This window comes from Drosophila gunungcola (assembly GCF_025200985.1).
Source record: "Drosophila gunungcola strain Sukarami chromosome 2R unlocalized genomic scaffold, Dgunungcola_SK_2 000013F, whole genome shotgun sequence".
NCBI classification, from domain to species: domain Eukaryota; kingdom Metazoa; phylum Arthropoda; class Insecta; order Diptera; family Drosophilidae; genus Drosophila; species Drosophila gunungcola.
In genome coordinates this window covers 308,401-323,340 of record NW_026453171.1, presented here as the reverse complement: position 1 = coordinate 323,340, position 14,940 = coordinate 308,401, and the positions used below count along the sequence as shown (strand labels likewise).

At 39.7% G+C, this 14,940-nt stretch overlaps 3 protein-coding genes across 3 annotated transcripts in view; 1 reads left to right on the top strand and 2 right to left on the bottom strand.

Moving 5' to 3' along the window:
- Nucleotides 1-2,164, top strand: part of LOC128256147 (daisho1) — a 75,189-nt gene extending 73,025 nt beyond the window's left edge. Inside the window, exons 2-3 of the mRNA XM_052986277.1 lie at nt 1,874-1,978; nt 2,048-2,164. Coding sequence (XP_052842237.1) covers nt 1,903-1,978; nt 2,048-2,100 — 129 coding nt within the window. The 5' untranslated portion in view covers nt 1,874-1,902 and the 3' untranslated portion in view covers nt 2,101-2,164. The remainder of the gene's footprint in view (nt 1-1,873; nt 1,979-2,047) is intronic.
- LOC128256146 (daisho2) lies at nt 51-313 on the bottom strand. Its single transcript, XM_052986276.1, has 2 exons — nt 247-313; nt 51-184 (listed from the first exon to the last, which is right to left on the bottom strand). Exons 1-2 carry the CDS (start codon nt 311-313, stop codon nt 111-113), a joined length of 141 nt encoding a protein of 46 aa, XP_052842236.1. The 3' UTR covers nt 51-110.
- A 2,437-nt stretch (nt 2,165-4,601) lies between the features above and the next one.
- LOC128256142 (carbonic anhydrase 4) lies at nt 4,602-8,023 on the bottom strand (the record flags this gene model as incomplete). Its single annotated transcript, XM_052986271.1, has 2 exons — nt 4,602-5,561; nt 7,988-8,023. Coding segments are annotated over 2 exons (948 nt in total), but the record flags the coding sequence as incomplete, so codon positions are not given.
- Between the last annotated feature and the right edge of the window lie 6,917 nt (nt 8,024-14,940).

Below are 14,940 nucleotides of genomic sequence, written 5' to 3'. Positions count from 1 at the left end.
CTCTCTTGGCAAGAGCGCCTTTTTTAAATTTTAAATTTCTCATTACAGTTTGATTTCAATTTTTAAATAATTTTTATTTGTTGAATCATTTTGTAAGGGTTTGAGGTTTTTTAGTTTTTGCGAATGTACTGAGAGCGATCCGTTTGAATCAGTGTGTGTCCGCCAGCATTCAAGACTTGGGTAGCTGTATAAAAAAATAACTGATAAGTGCAATGTGCTTTATAAGTTGGCTGTTTTTAAACTCACCAGCCTCTGCCGTCGTCAGAGCCGCAATCAGCGCAAAGACAAAGCCGCAGATCTTCAGACAGTTCATGTTTACAGAGTGAATTCAAGTTCTACTTTGACAATCGATCTTGCGAGAGCCTGGCTTTTATAGCTTGATCCGATGCAGTGATCGCTGATTGAGGGCTTGGAAATCCGGAATTTCCATTGGGCATCAAAATACCCCAGGGTCACGATTGGAAATTGAACGCGATCTGATCTGATAATGCGCGTGCAACTGATATGCGGCTATACTTTAATTGTTCCTCCATGATAATTAAGATTTTAAAGGGGTAAATTGATTTATTTTTTGATCGATTTTGTACTTTTTACCCCTTAGTAAAATGATTATAAATATAAGATAATCATGGAAAATGTAAAAATATAAAATATAAAAAAATATAAATAAAAAAAAAACTTACAAATCAAATCTTACGAATCATAAATTAAAATAAAACTTAATATTCAAAAGATGTAACAAAATAAAATTATACGTTTTGATTAGCTCTGAACATACGAACGCGATCTGAAATGGAGGCAATGCACTTCGTTATCTGAAACCAATTTGTAATCGAAATTTAATAATCATAAAAGCATTAACATAATCAAATAATTTGAAGAAGCTCGTTTAAAAACAAATAATATTGTCTTGTATTTTTTGATTTGTAAACATTTGTTCCTAAAATAAAATTGTTTGCTTAAAAATAATTGTTGACCGCTGACGGGGATTAACTCTACACCATAAAAAAAATTGTTAGTTTCGTTTTGATAAGAGGGCCTTGAAAATGAACTACTTACATTATAAATTCAATACTAAATAATATAACTTTAGTTTCATTTCTATACCGAAGAGTCTAAAACTTTAGTGTAAGGCCCTATTTTTAAGCCACATAAGTTTTATTTCGATACTTTCGTGGTAATAATTTAATATTTATCGTATTAAGAAATGTTTAATACCTATTAGTTTAAAATACATGTAACAATAGTTTAGTTTCTATGATAATTTTTTTGTTGTGTATGTAAAAATCAAAATTTCTAAAACTCTTTACATTTCGAGTTATTTTCTCAAAATTTGCCAGGTTTTCCTTTATAATTTTTACCAATCGGTCACCAAAGCGTTTATAAATATAAACAAAAACAATTTTTTTAAAACGTGCTGTATTATCTTTTAATTAATTTGTTTATACCAAGAACATAATAAAATTTTGACTTAATTTCATTGGGAAACCATTAACTGCCATTTTTTCCGGAGAAACTACAATAAAAGGGTATTGTAAAAATACAAAACTGGATTGCATATGCGCTGTTTGCGCGCAGTTCCAGTTATTCTAATAGTCGTTCGTCTACGTGTGCTCGTATGCGAATGTCAATAACCAGCGCTAATTGAATTGCGTAGAAAACCCAGACAGGTTCTCGCTTCACATGAATCGCCAACGCCGTGCATCAACAACAATCGAATCTCGGATTGACGAGTGAAATGATTAAACCGATCTTTTAACCTGTGTAATACCCCAGGCTGGAATTGCCCAGATCGCTGACTGAACGTTCTGCTATAAAAGAGCTCCCATTCTGCAGTGGGGCATCAGTTACTCAGTTGTACACCAAAGCCAACCAACAAACCACCAAACCACCCAAATCAACATGAAGTTCTTCCAAGCCGCTGCCCTCCTCCTGGCCATGTTCGCTGCCCTCGCCAATGCTGAGCCCGTTCCCCAACGTAAGCTTACATTTACAAACCTCAAACTTAAATATAAATAAATTTATTAAAAAATAATTAATATTGCAGCCGGAACCGTGCTCATCCAGACTGACAACACCCAGTACATCCGCACCGGTTAGGACTTGGGAATGACTTCGAATTTCTTTGCTAACCTATTTTGATTTTCAAATAAACAAAACTAAAATTAACAAATTTGTTTTTGTTATTCAATTTGATTCCCTTAAAACGGAAAATAAATAAATAACAATATGAATATGCATAACGTCCACTAAAGTTTGACGAAATCATAAATATTAAAGGGAGGTGAATGATCTTACAGAAAAAGCATTATAATGTCAACAAAATTTAAATCAAAATTTGGTTTAAAAGACAAATAAATTCGTAGATGGGAGTAGATTATTTAAAAGGAACAGTTCCAAGAAGACAAGAACATTTTGAATTTTTACAACTAAGAGTAAAAATTATAAAAGGCGTGATTTAAATACTCTAACAACTTTGCTATCCAATCATAAAATTTTTGGCATATTCTAAGTAATTAACTTAAAGGTTAAAATAATCATGAATAGGTGAATATATATATATTTTACAAAAAAAATTGCTTAGCTAGCTGTCTTTCTGCGTTGCAAGCTTCTAGCTACAATTTTAAAACTCTTTGTTAGGGGATAAAACCAGAATTCGTTAAGTGAAAAAAAGATTAGGCTAAGCTTTATAAACAAAATATTGATTTAATATATTTAACGGAACACTTGTTGATTGATTTGTAGGGACGTGCAAATTAATTTTAATTAAAAACAAAAAACAAATATTCAATAAGCAATGCTGTCGTAAACGTTGCTTTCAGTACAAATATTAATCAATTCAAGCTTGTTTGTTTGTATATAGAGTCATTTGATAGGAAATTGTAGTAAGTTCAACCTCATTGCCCCATTCAAGAGTATCAATAAAATCTCAACAAATAGATAGTCAATAAGCAGTACACTTGTAAGCTTTGCTATCATTTAAATTATTTAACAATCAAATAAATATGGAAATTGTTTATATTGTTTGTTTGTGTTGCAAAATTAATTGTACAGTTTTATTATTTGTTTTTAAATATTTTAATTTCAACCCAATTTGGTCAACTAATTGCCTCTCAATCGGTCTTAGTGCCTGACCTCTGTCGTTTTAAGTGCTTCAACCTGATTGATAGCAAATTCTCACACTTCGTCAAAGTCTGATCGAGTGCATATAGTATGCGTATACCCAAAACTTGTTATTCGCATCTAAATGAAAATTGTTTGGAGCTTGTTTTAATTGTTTGACTTGCAACTGCTGACGGCTAAGCAGCGAAGATGGGTTGAGCTGGTTGAGTTGGATGGATGGTTGTGTTGCCATTTGGACTGGAACTTTGGCCACTCGAAAACAACAGCGATATTTATGTGTATGCAAACGAGACGGGGCACAACTTGAAACAATTTCCCCAAGCGAAAACTATTCGGTTGTCCTGTTTGAGGCTCAGTTTCTGTTTTTAGCTACTCTAACTGCTCCTTTGCTCGGTCATTGAATTACTTTATGCCACGCCCACTATTTGGTTCGTTACAATACATCAACAATTATTTTAAACTTTCGCCGCAAATATTTCCTACGCTGGTTTCTCGGCTGAAATAAATCGTAATAGGAGTTGCCAGTTCGGAATGTCTGCCGGCGTCAAGGTGGGGCGATGGAAATTAAATATATTATTTTAGCTGCCTGGACCTGGCCAACCCCAAAGCTAATCCTTTTGATATTCGTGCAAAGGAATGCCGTAGTCAGGAACAATTTGCGCCACCGCTTTTGAAGTAGCCAACTATGCAGCCCATCCGTCGGCTCCTTTTGCGGTGGATGTGGGTGCTGCTGCTGGTGATGGTGATGCTGAAGTTGATGGTGCTGGTGCTGGGCAGCTCCCCCCAGCCCGGAATTCAACGATTTGCTCCTGGCCTGAAACGTCGGTTCCGGTTGCTTGCCGGCTTCCCATTTCAAAGCGATTTTCAGCGAAACTTTTTAGCCAATCAGCATTCGATTCCCTTTCTGGCCAGCGGGCGTTTATTGAAAATTAATTTCGACAATTTTCGCAACTGTTTTAGCATTTGCAGGCAGGCAGCGAGGCATTCTCCGATTTATCCCTCTGACCAAACGAAATGAACAAATTCCCCAGGCCAGCAGCTCGTGCATTCTCCGCTTTGGACTTTGACTATTTGCCTGGCTGCACCTGCAGGCAGTCGGTCAAAGAGGCAAATAGTTGGCCAGGATCCCGAGTCAAAGCTGATGGACTGCTCATCAGGTGCGAATCACGAACTGAATTGCTCGACTGCTCCTTTGGAAACGAGGACTCTCGAGCTCACCGCACATCCATGCAAGTCGCCCAACGTTGAAGCTCCACATTTAAAAGGCACTGATTGGAAATGCAGAGGTTTATTTTCATCACGTCTACTTTTATACTCAATCTCTGTAACAATTCTAAGATTTTCAAAAAAATTTAGCATATTCGATAATGACGAGGGCATATTAGCACAGGTTGTAGTATACATAATTTTATATTATTAAATGTAAGATACCTTTTAAACCAATTATACAAATAAAATATCATACATTATTGGTTTAATTATATATTGGGATTGTTTGTAGATTTATGGCAAAAAATTCCCTGTTCTCAGTAATGGAAGAGCACAGTTCGGCTGCCCAGCGGCTGTGGCTCTCGTACGTTGCTCCAGATCCTGCTGCCATCCTTTCGGCGCAGGACCTCAAACTGGGCCATCTGGTGGGAGTTGACCCCAGTGATCTGGGAGTCGATCAGCCAGATGGTGGGCAGCACCACCTCTCCGTTGTCGTAGGTGCCGTGGTAAATGTAGTGACCTCCGGCGAAAGGACGAAGCAGTGACCCCAAATCGAAGGGCGGCAGTTCAATCGAAGATCCTGGCCGCAGGATCCACTTGAGGTGATCGACGATCTGCGTGAGTGGTTCGTTTTTAAAGGGAGTCAGCACGAATAGGTATGATATTGTCAAATATTCACTGGTTCCCTTTTTCTGGGGACATCGATGCAGCGCCTGCATCTCCAGGCAGAACCTCTCCCGCCCTATGGAATGCTCGGATCGCAGGATGCCCCACTTAAATATTGCCTCCACAAAGTGGTAGCTACCGCCCAAATCGGCTCCACTTAGGTGGGGCAACAAGTTGGGAGCAGTGTAAATCCGCAGGATCGCCGTACTTCCATTGTTTTCGAGAACCACCGCCATAGGAAGATCCTTGTAGTTTGTCCAACTCAAGGGCAACTTCAGCTGCCTCTTGATAACCTCGTTCGCAATGTTAATGGGTGAGGGCTGGCGGTCTAGCCTCGATTTGAGTCTCATGTTTTCCACCGCTTTGACCACATTCCGAAAGATAGTGCTTCCCGCTCGAATATTCAGAATAAAAGCCACGGCCATTGTGCAGCTAACCAGCATCATAATTATCGACGAGTCCTCAGCCAGATCCATCAGTTGGCCGAACAAGTTCATGAACTTTACACAGATGTAGTCAATCTTCGAATCAGCATTGCTCGACGAGGTACGTTTGGTCAAATACTGAATGGCAGTTGTTAGTTAATTGAAAATGTCAATCAAGGAACATTAAATGTTATTTTGGCAAGAAGCTGTCGAGTTCAGGTAGCTTAGACTGTTTTGACCAGCAATTGTTAGAATTAATATTTTGGACTCGGATAAAGTTCTTGTAGTAATATTTTTTAAAGACCATGAAAAGAAGAACAAATTAATAACAAAATTAATGTAATGAATAACAAGAATATATAAATTTAAAAACGAAATAAGTTTTTATCACACATTTATGAATGTAGGGAAAAATGTTTTTTTAATTCAGTGTTTGGACAAATTATAACTTTTCCAAAGCATTTTTCAATAAATAGAAATTAATTTGTTTTAATGTGCTTTTACTGGGTTTTTTTTTTTGTTTATTTTTTTGTTTTTTTTTGTGTGCTCTGTTACTAAATATTAATACATTTAAAAATCCCCCATAAATGTCAATTTTAAACAAAAAAGCTAGAAATCCTTTGTCTAAAATATGCCTTAGTTAAAAAAGCTCTCGTTTGTGCTTCATAAAAGCAGGCTAGACTGGTAAGTTTACCCAGAATCTCCCCCTGTTTGCACTTTAAGCACTCCATTGACGAATGGCCAGTAAAGGGATTATTGGAAATCAGCTGCAAGTGGCATTTAACCAATGCTTAGTTTACCCTTTCAATTAACCAGCTAATCGCTCGGTTCAGTAATCAACTAATTACCCAACAAGCCGGAATCTCGCAAGGGCCCGTCACTTTGAGAAATGAATATTGGGCCTAGGCATAATGTAATCAAGACTTGGAGTGCAAGGCGAGTCAGGTGCAAGTGCTCGGGTATTGGACAAACTAACCGAGAGGCTTGCAAATGACGGCCGGCCACTCAAAGTGGGTCGAATTATTAATTTGCAGATGGCCAACAAAACGGATAGACGGATAGGTCAGTTACACATCTGACGGGCCCATTTTACGACTATGTGCGTCCAAAGTTTGGTTGCTCCGAAGTGGGCCATTTGGGGCACATGAAATTGCGACCCCCACAGGCCATGAATGTGGGATCCTATTGTTTGGGCCACGTTGCTGGATGCTATTTGCTGGATGCACTGGAAGCGCTGAGCCATAAAGCAGATAGGCCCAGGACAAGGCCAGGGGACAACGATGTCGGTTTATGTGCCAGGCTTTGTGCCAGGACACACAAACACACACACACAGGAGCACGGGCTGGGAAACTCGAATAAATACCTAGCAAACACAGGACTCATCGGTGGCGTGGCGGCGGGGCATCCTGCATCCTGACTGCCAAAGTTCTCGGCGCGTGCTTCATAAAATAGTCATAATGCATGTTTTTATGAAATATGAAGTGGCCGAAAAGTTGCTGCCCAAGCACAAGCCACCGAAACCCACCGAAACCCAAAAACCTCGCCACCTCTGGCGTCTGCTGGCCTATTCGGTGCATAAGCCAAAACCAAAATGTAAATATTTTGCCATGTAATTATTTGTATACAGGACTCGAATCTCCATTTTATGTGTGTGTGTGTGCTTATCCAGGGTCTTAAATGTATTAGTGGGGCCATTAAAAGTTGCCAAGTCGCCTGGGAAAGCAAACCGAAGAAGTGAAATTGCATTGGGATTTCGGTCTCGGCTTTGGCTTTGGATTTCATAAAATAATCATTTATTGCCGGCAGCATCGTTTGCTGGAAGGATTTAAGATTGCTTCAAAATCTCTGACAGGATATGCAGCTATAAAAAGTGCTACGAGCAGCTAAAAACTAATCAGGACCATTTTAAAGCGGACATTTTTTATATGGTCTGAAATGGTGCCTTTAACCATATACCAGAATCAATGTACCCCTTTTGCTATACAAGAAATGGGCATTAAAAAGCTAAATACCATTGGCTGGAACATTAAATATTTTCGTACTCCTACATTTTCCCCTATTGCCGCCTTTCTAATACCGGCTAAAATGTCGTATTTTCGTTTGATGTACATAGCTACAGGTAAAGTTCTTTACAAAGAGGGCAGGATAGCGACCTTTTGCGATTGACAGGCTTATGGGTTTACGCTCAGCTGAAACGGTTTTACGGTGAGCTTGGGCTGTGGCTACTGTCAATATTAACTGCTGCCCAGTAATTAAATTGCGACCATGGCAGGCACACAAAAACGGTCGGAAATTATTGCCCCATGGTGCAGCTTTCGTTTATGGCCACCACACCACCCAAAAGCTTGTCATCGGCACTCGAGCCGAAAATGGAGCCTGGAATTGCTGCTGTTCAGTTCGCTGTGGCGATAACTTTTGACACGGCAATACACAAATATCGCTGCAACGAGGTGAGTTGACATAAGTAGGAACATAATAACGAATTTATTGGGCCACTTATTTGCACTCTCCTGGGTAAAAATATATTGGGGCAACTTTTATCGCTGCCGAAGCGAAACTTTACCGGTTGAAAGCAGGGCCAGGAAGTTGGGAACTTACTTTATTTCTCCTCTCAGCGCTGCTCGAAAAGTATTAGCAAATCAACGTGATGTAGTTGGGAGGGGGATCCGTCCAGGTATTTTGACTTTTAAGTACATACAAAACAATTCAAACGAAAAATTAGGAAAGTATGTGTTTGACAGAATTTTCCTGGCTACTAAGGGAATTTTTTTCCGTGCGTGTGCGGCCACATTAAAACCAGGGTTGCCTTGGAAAAAAGCTGGGAAAAGCCAGCAAATTTCTATGGTAACTCAAAAAAAAACGCTACATAGATATTTTTTTATGAAGTATTTTTGAGAATTTAATAAGGTTGTTCAAAATTTTCTTCTTCTTTACCCGTTGGCAATTTATAATTTTGGCAGCATTTACCATCCGACAAAGCCCGTATCAAACAATTAAAATTAAACAAATATTATAAAATATTAGTTTAACAGATCAAGAATATATACACTTTATAGGGTCGGAAATTTCTGTTTCACTGCGCTGCAAACTTCTGTGTGAAATTCTAATACCCACTGCAAAGTGTTTCAATTTTATTTAGAGTGTAACTTTTGGGACATTGTTTTTGGTCTTTAACTTTTTGTCTCATTTCGCTGTCGGAGTAGCGAATGCTATCCAATTTCTGCAGCAAAGAGTTATTAATTCCAAATCCTGCTTGCCATTTCCACCCGCGTCCACGATCTCAATGAAATTGCTTGTTTACTTGGAATTATGCAAATTTCAGCGCAATCACAGAAGTGATGAGGCCAAATGACAAACACGAAGGCAGCTCCACCTCCCCAACGCCCCCCTTTTTGGCCAGTTGCATTTCGTCTCTAAGCCCGACCCTGCAACTAAAATCCCCTTAAGTGCTTGCTTTGGTTGGAAATTGAAAAAGAATTATTATAACTTGTATTTGCATTTCGCTGGCTGGACTTCACCGGAGATCTGCAGAGAGATGAGAAAGCGATGGGTTCGACCGCTTCGGGCGCAGTTGATGCCAAAACTTTTCGGGTTTTTCGGGCAACAAATGTCGGGGCATCGGACCGAAACGGGAAATGTATGCAGTGTACGTGCAGTCGGGAGCGGAATTTATTCCCCTCCTGCCCATTTGATAACTGCGATGGATCTGCGTCGTCCTTTCACAGGGCTTGTTATTAAAAAACTTTCGCCGAGTGCGTCGCATGTTTGGTTCTACTTCTACAGCTTCTACGGCTATTTTCCATCTTATTTTCCCTGCTCGACGGCGAAAGTTGAAGTTCAAAATTAAAAGGATTAGCACGGGGCGGGGCAACACGGGGGCTAAGAACAACTTTGTACTGTATTTAATGCTAAGGTTATTTTTTTCAGCACGCAAATTTTGGGCAGGAAGCAAAGTTTTTTGATTGCAAACTTTCGATGTGACTGCATTTCTTTCGAAATGAAGAGGTTGTGCTAACTTGTGGAGAGCCTAAGCCCAACCATGCGCGGATTCAAGGGTGAAATGAAAAACCGCCCCACTTGGTGTACTAAAACAAAATTTGATCTGAAAACCCCTCTTCGATCCGACACTGGGCCCAACCCAAGCAATTTTTTGCAATTTAAGTAGATCTGGGATTGTTCTGCCTGCTGCCGAATGAAATCTAATTCAATTTCTAATAATACCCCTAGGAGAGTGGGACATAACTTTCGCAAGACTTGCTTTTGTGTTGCTAAAAACTTTTTGCACCCTTCGCTTTACTGCACTCCATATGTGTGTGTTTTCATTCGGGTTTCGAAATTGAAAAGCAAAACTTGGCCTGCAGTTGAGCCAATGGAAACTGCATTTGTATACAAAACATTCGAGCTGTCCAAAGTTCAGGGTCCTTTTCAGAGTGTGTGTGTGTGTGGTTGTGTGTGGGTGTGTGTGTGTGTGTTTGTCGCATCAAACTGTCAACACTTTGGCTTCGACATGGGACTGAAAAGGCAGCTAAGTGATAACCGTGTTTAGCCAACTTGAGCGTTCCATGTGTCTGTGTTTTGTGACTTGTCAAAGGGGAAATAAGAGAAAATTAGCAAGCACTGGACTTGTGCTTCAAGGTAAATTAACATTTCCGGTCATCTTCATTAAAGTTTTTTGATTAGAAAATTCGGATAGGGCCATGTTGACTCACACTGCCACTAGAAAAAATACAGCATTCAAAGCTAAAAAATTGTAGACTTAATTTTATTAGCATTAATCGGAATCCGTTATTATAATTTTGCTTTTATTTTTAAAAGAATAAAAATAAATGAAAAAATCAAAATATAAAATCGAATTTCTTAAAAGATCTGATCTCAAATTTCAAAATCGGCCTTCAGAAAGATTAAGATCACTTTTGTCTCTTCTGATGAAATCTCATTTCTAGTTTATTTAATTAAATCTTAACGTTTTAAAGTATTAAACAAACAAATTTGGTTCATATTTACTTAAATATGTATTAATCTAAGGTCAAGTGGAGTCTCCTTTTTTTGCTGTGCAAGAATGACTGCAAATCAATGACAAAATGGAGAGGTGCAAGTGCCGGGCACAAAGCGATTTGCTTGCCAACTTACTGAGCCATCCTCCAGAAGGCAGTTATGCCAGGACACGGCTCCTGCAGTTTGTCGATGAGTCCTCCCAGAGAACTGGCTGGAGCACCGGGAGTGGCAGGGATCTGGGCACGGGGAGGAGGAGCTGGCCATGTCAATGTACGAAAAGTGTCCCTGTCCCTGTCCCTGCTACGTGACTGACATTAAGTATTGTCAGGGCTCTTCCTCCCCCGTTCCGCTCTCATTTCTTTTTTTCATCTATTCGCTAGCCACGTTTATTACTCTTGCAAAAATCATGCAAATGTCCTGGCCAAAGGATGCCAGGCCGAGCTTATGGTCGATTTCCAGCAAAGCAAAGTGTCCTCTAATGGTAATGGGTCCTAAATGCGCCTTTCAACCTTGCAAGCTGTTGGATCCTCGGATCTCTGGACTCTCGCCATTCGGGAAGTGCCATGGCGAAAATAATGTGTCAAAACATAAAAGGGGGTCCGAAGAGACTCTCAATTTGAGTGCCGCAGTGGTAACTGCCGAAACTCAAAAGTAAAGTCTGAAAAGATTCGAAAAGTGCTACAGTTGAAATTTTCAGTTATCCTTAAGGACGCATTTGAAAGTGAAACATAGATTAATTTTTAAATATTTGTAAATATTTAAGTTATTAAAAGTCGATAAAGTATTAAACCATTTTTCCCATGCCTTTATCCTTAGCAAACCACTTTGCCAGCAGAGACTGATTAAAAATCTGTTGGCCACAAACTCATTGAAAATTTTAAGTTTGCAGAGTCGCCTCTCCTTGAATCTGCTCCAATCAATTCGCTATCTTGGCCTTTCCCACTTCCATATTTCCATTTCCAAGCACAGCACATCTTCATTTACATTTTATTCAGCAATTCTCTCATTTTTTCTAGTGCACTATTTTTTCCTAGAGCAGACTCTGCGCGATTTTCAATGAGGAAAACAAATAATTTTCCTGCTTTCATTTGCAGCATTTTCTCTGGAGCTGATGCTTTGCCGTTCGCTTTCCAATTGCCCTTGGCGGTGGCGGTGCACGGTGGAGATAATCGTCCAATTTGATATTACTTTATAATTCTATTATTTTTGTTAGATAAGACCCATTATTCGTAGAGTAAAAGGGTATATTGTGATCGTTAAAAAGTATGCAACAGGACGATGGAAGCGTTTCCGACCCTTTTAAGTATATATATTCTTGATCAGGATCAGTATCCGAGTCGATCTAGCCATGTCCGTCTGTCTGACCGTCTGTCCGACTGTCCATCTGTATGAACTTCGAGATCTCGGAAACTACAAAAGCTAATGATTTGGCATGCAGATCCTAGTTTTTCCTAAGCAGCGAAAGTTTATTTCAAAATGGCCCCTCTAATGCCCAGTAATAAGAGATTTGTTTTTAGATAATTTTATTCTTAAATTGAGAAAAAACTGCATTCAGCTCAAAAACCAATTAAACTAGTTTTTCGCGAGTGAGTACTGAAGAGCATGCAAATTGAAAACCATGTTCTTGATGGAGAACTTACGATTCTTAAACTCACAAAGTAGGAGCAGCTGTTTTGTTTCATGTCTTTTTAAGTATATTAAAAACCAAAATAGTCCCTGTGGATCCGCGTGTGGTTTGACCTTCTACTTTCACAGAAACTAATTAATCGGGAACCGAATACAAATTTCCCCCACTGTGCGATGGTTGTGACATTCAGTTCCACTGCGGTGGATCCACCGTGGAGTGCTTTTGCCGTGGACGCCAGCACCAAACGCTCGAAGCTTTTGCTGCTGGTGGCATTAATATGCAAAGTATGATATGCTGTTGAGCTGCGATTTGTTGCACTCGATTGGGCGAACTTAAATTTACATGCAAATATTGAAACGCAAGCCACGTGCCACACAGCGGGGAGAGGGAGGGGGAAGGTTAAGGGTTAAGGGCAACGGAGAGGACAAACATTTGCAGTTCATTAATGTTGTGCTAGCAAGTGTCATTGAAATTGGATTTGTCAAATCTAATCGCATTATTATTGGAGCATCGTCAGAGCTACTTGTGGCGCATTTCGTCTGCTGAAGCAGCTGAAAAATTCAGTTTACCCTTGACTAGCCTGCATAAATGCTGTTCTGTGCACTCAGCAGAATAAGGCTATCGTTGATTCATAAATACGATGTTTTATTTTAATAAGGCAGTGCTGTTTAGTATTCTTTGTTTTGATTGTGAATTGTCTATAAGGGGAACCATAATTTGATCGCTTAGCCTAAAAATAATGTATAAAACCTTTTAATCAGACAGCAAAAAAAAAGTTAATTCGAGACTTTTATTTTATAAAGACTAATATTTGTATCAAATTTGTCTTTTTCGGCCATATTGTTGTTTTATTTGCTTACCAATTTGTCTGTACAAAGGGTAAACAAACTCCTTAAGCCTCATAAAAATAAAAAGATCAAAACATTGTATTTATTAAAACTAGCCTAATAAAAATGGTAAACGTTTTATAAATATCTGTTGTAATCAAAAACCAACGCCAATGAACAAGAATGGCTACTTTGTAAGGCAACATTATAGACACTTTCTACTTTGTATGTGATAGGTTTAACTATGATTAAATCCGGCAACTGACGTTTCAAACTAAAATTAAATTTAAAAAGAAAGTGGTTCAAAAAGGAAAGGAATGCACCTCTTTTTCATATTTCGTTTAGTTAAAGATGTTTTATTGTGAAAACCTGAAAACGTTGTTTCTGAGTGTGGAGCACTCGCATTGCATTTCAATTAGAGGGGCACGTGTGCGGCCCTCCTCCTGGCCCGCATTTGACATTGTCCCCGGCCAAGAAGTCACCTGGCTGTGGAGCGCGTGCCTGGCCAAGTTAAGCGGCACACGACCTGCGGGCAGTGCAACAATTGTTACCTGTTGCCGGTACACGTGTGCCTTAATCCGCTTCGAGGCGGAAGGCGGGAAAGGTGGTGGTGTTAAAGAGGTAACGTGCTGGTTTTTTTTTCCACCCTTCCTTCCATTCTCCCAGTGACTTAATCCGAGGTGCGAAAATGCAATGAACTCGGAAAATATGCTCGGCATCAATGGATACTCATTCAAATGCCAGGCATATGCCGCTTACTCCGGGATTTGCATGAGTTAAAAAGCATTTCAATATGCCTGCTGAAAGTTATTTCCTATATTGAAATACATAAGGAGGCATGCGAGGCATTCGGTCGGGTGAAATTGCACTGGCTTAAAGGCGGGTCCTTGAGGAAGGAGTCGGCAAATAATCAGGTAGCTAGGATACACAGGATGCGCGTTGTTTCAAGGCAAACAACCGCACGCAGGCACACAATTGGCCATGGACTTTACTGCACTAAACTGGCCAAAGTCCATGTAAGTCCTTAGGCCCTAATGTGTTTCTCATGGCCTATTGAACGCACGGCTAATAGGATTGTCGAAACCTGGATCCTGGATACTGGACCTGGTTCATGAATGGACGGACGAGAGGAAGTTGTCTAATCTGTGAGCGCTCGCCTTAGGCTTTTGCAGCTTACGCTCGCATTTGCATTTGCATCTGAATGCAGTTTTAATTATACAATGCCCGTTCTGGCAGGGTCCTGTATCAGCAACCTGTCCCTGTCCATGTCCTTGTCCGTGTGCCTTGATTGTATATGTGTTTGTGTTTGTGGGTGGCCGCCCCGTTCGTTATCCTTATGTTTTATGCATGCGGCAACTGCGCGTTAACCGTTGCCGGTGCAGTTACCGGTTCTTAGAGTCGGCAGTTCGCCCGCTCTTGTTATCCCGCTGACCTGCTTCCGCTTGTCCAGTGTCCTGAGTCCTTTGTCCTCTGGCCCGATTGCCCTTGCAAATGCATGCAAATTTAAACAGTGATTTCTGGCCATTCAATTGACATACAATTTTCCACTCCCTGCCAGGGCCAACCAACCCAACCACCAGAGATGGCCATAGCCTTTCTAGGTTTATGTGTCACGATAAGCTTCTTGGTACTTCTTATCTGAGGTCCAATGCCTCATAGATGACCTGAATAAATTAATTACTGTTTCGCCTACAATTTACTTATTCGCTTTAAATATTTGTTTTCTAAAGCATTTAAAGCTGAGTTAAACCAGCGAAATTGCCCCTCGGACAATTTGTCACCTTTGTTGAATTTCCATATTTAATAAATTTAATTTTGAATTTGCACCATGTTGGCTAATATCTTACCACTTGCAGCTGTTAAATCACTTCATTAGGTATGATAATGAAAATTATCCGTGAATAATAAATAATGATGCATAAATGCTTGCTATTTTTTGCTTAAAGTTCTTTAATATTTTGAATTCTAATGCTTCTACTACATCCGTAAAAGGGAAGGTAAGTTATTAATATGATTTGACATTGTTATTAAAGCTTAGAAGGAAAACTATATTTAACCGTCTTAATG